The sequence below is a fragment of the Galeopterus variegatus genome, unplaced genomic scaffold (assembly GCF_000696425.1).
Source record: "Galeopterus variegatus unplaced genomic scaffold, G_variegatus-3.0.2 Scaffold1170, whole genome shotgun sequence".
Classification (NCBI taxonomy): Eukaryota; Metazoa; Chordata; class Mammalia; order Dermoptera; family Cynocephalidae; genus Galeopterus; species Galeopterus variegatus.
Window position 1 is genome coordinate 2794 of NW_007727281.1, and position 1903 is coordinate 4696.

The following is a 1903-nucleotide window of genomic DNA, read 5'->3' on the forward strand; positions in this document are numbered from 1 at the left end:
ATCCTTCTCCTCAGATCCCCCAAAGACACATATAACCCACCACCCAATCTCAGACCATGAGGCCATCCTGAGGTGCTGGGCCCTGGGCTTCTACCCTGTGGAAATCACACTGACCTGGCAGAGAGATGGGGAGGACCAGACCCAGGACACGGAGTTTGTGGAGACCAGGCCTGCAGGGGATGGAACCTTCCAGAAGTGGGCAGCTGTGGTGGTACCTTCTGGAAAGGAGCAGAGATACACGTGCCATGTGCAGCATGAGGGGCTGCCCAAGCCCCTCACCCTGAGATGGGGTAAGGACAGAGATGAGGGATCAAGTCTTTTCTCAGGAAAATAGGGGACATTCTGGAGACCTTCAGCAGAATCAGAGCTGAGGCCTGGGGTTCAGGGCCCCTCACCTTCCCTTCCTTTCCCAGAGCCGCCACCTCAGCCCACCATGCTTATTGTGGGAATCGTTGCTGGCCTGGTTCTCCTTGGAGCTGTGGTTGCAGGTGTTGCGATGCGGAAGAAGAAAAGCTCAGGTAGGGAAGGGGTGAGGAGTATGGTCTGAGTTTTCTTGTCCTACTTGGAGTTTCAAGCCCAAGTAGAAGTATGCCTTGCCTGTTACTGGAAAGTACCCAACCCCCCACACACAGGTGCTTACCCAGCCTGGGGCCCTGTGTGCCAACATTTACTCTTTTGTAAGGCACATGTGAAAATAGACGCATTTATCACCATGATGATTGTACTCTTGGGGACCTAATTCCCAGCAGTCAGAAGGCAGAGGGGAAGGTCCCTGCTGAGGACAGAACTCCAGGAGGGCAGTTGGTCCAATTCCCACACATCTCCCTCCACCATGTTTCCTGATCCTGCCCTGGGGTCCATAGTCACAGTTCCAGAAACATCTCTGGGGTCCAAGACTAGGGGGTTTCTCCAGGACCTCCTGGCCCTGCCTCCTTCCTGGCCTCTCACAGGATGTTTTCTTCCCACAGGTGGAAAAGGATGGCCCTACTCTCAGGCTGACTGTAAGTAATGGGGGGGGGGTAACCCCTGAGACTCTTGGGACAATGTAGACAGGAGCCCATTGTGAGGGAGCTCACCCACCCCATAATTCCTCCTTTAGCCGCATCTCCTGTGGGCTCTGACTTGGTCCTGTTTTGTTCTACCCTAGACACAGAAAGTACTCAGAGCAGTGATAAGTCTCTTTGTTCCTAAAGGTGAGACCCTGGAGAGGCTGAAGCGGGAGAGGGGATGGGGCAGAAGGACATGACTGGGGTATGGGGACTCTTTGATTGAGACATTTTGAGTGCATGATAGGCTGTTCAGTGTTACCACTTATAGTAATCGGTATTAATTTGTTCATGATTATTTTCTTTATAGCATGAAATGCAAGATTTGTCCAAGCTCCACCACCACCACTACTGTGACTTCAAGAGCACCTGACTTCTTCTGCAGCTGGTATCTGAATGTGTCTATGAGCCTGTGTTTCTAGTAGCATAATATGAGGAAACAGACTGGCCATCCCTGAGCACCAAGACCTCTTCCCGACACTGACCTAATCAGGAGATACTGATGAATTAAGAGAAAGGAAAAATAGGAAAACAACCAACTGGGAAAGATATTTGATTATGACTTAATATGCAACTAGCATATGAAGTGGGGGATGATCTGGGGACTGAGCCCTCAAACTGTGGCATCTGACACTATCTCCAAGTAGATAGTGTTGGAATTAAACTGAATTGGAGGACAGCCAGCTGGTATCCACTGCAGAACTGAATGCTTGCTTGCCAGTGTGGAGAAATAGCCACACTTGGGTCACAGAAGTGTGATTTCTATGTTGATTGTTGTGGTGTAAAGGAAGAGAAAAAACACAAACTTTTTTTGATCAACTTTCCTGTTCCAGCAGAGGCAGGGCTGGGAGGTCTCT

At 50.3% G+C, this 1903-nt stretch overlaps 1 protein-coding gene across 1 annotated transcript in view; it reads left to right on the forward strand.

The window, feature by feature from the left end:
- LOC103592560 (HLA class I histocompatibility antigen, alpha chain E-like) overlaps positions 1-1729 on the forward strand; it is a gene marked incomplete at its 5' end in the record, with an annotated part of 4234 nt that extends 2505 nt beyond the window's left edge. Inside the window, 5 exons of the mRNA XM_008575347.1 lie at positions 15-290; positions 414-518; positions 969-1001; positions 1148-1193; positions 1357-1729. Coding sequence (XP_008573569.1) covers positions 15-290; positions 414-518; positions 969-1001; positions 1148-1191 — 458 coding nt within the window. The remainder of the gene's footprint in view (positions 1-14; positions 291-413; positions 519-968; positions 1002-1147; positions 1194-1356) is intronic.
- Positions 1730-1903: the final 174 nt, after the last annotated feature.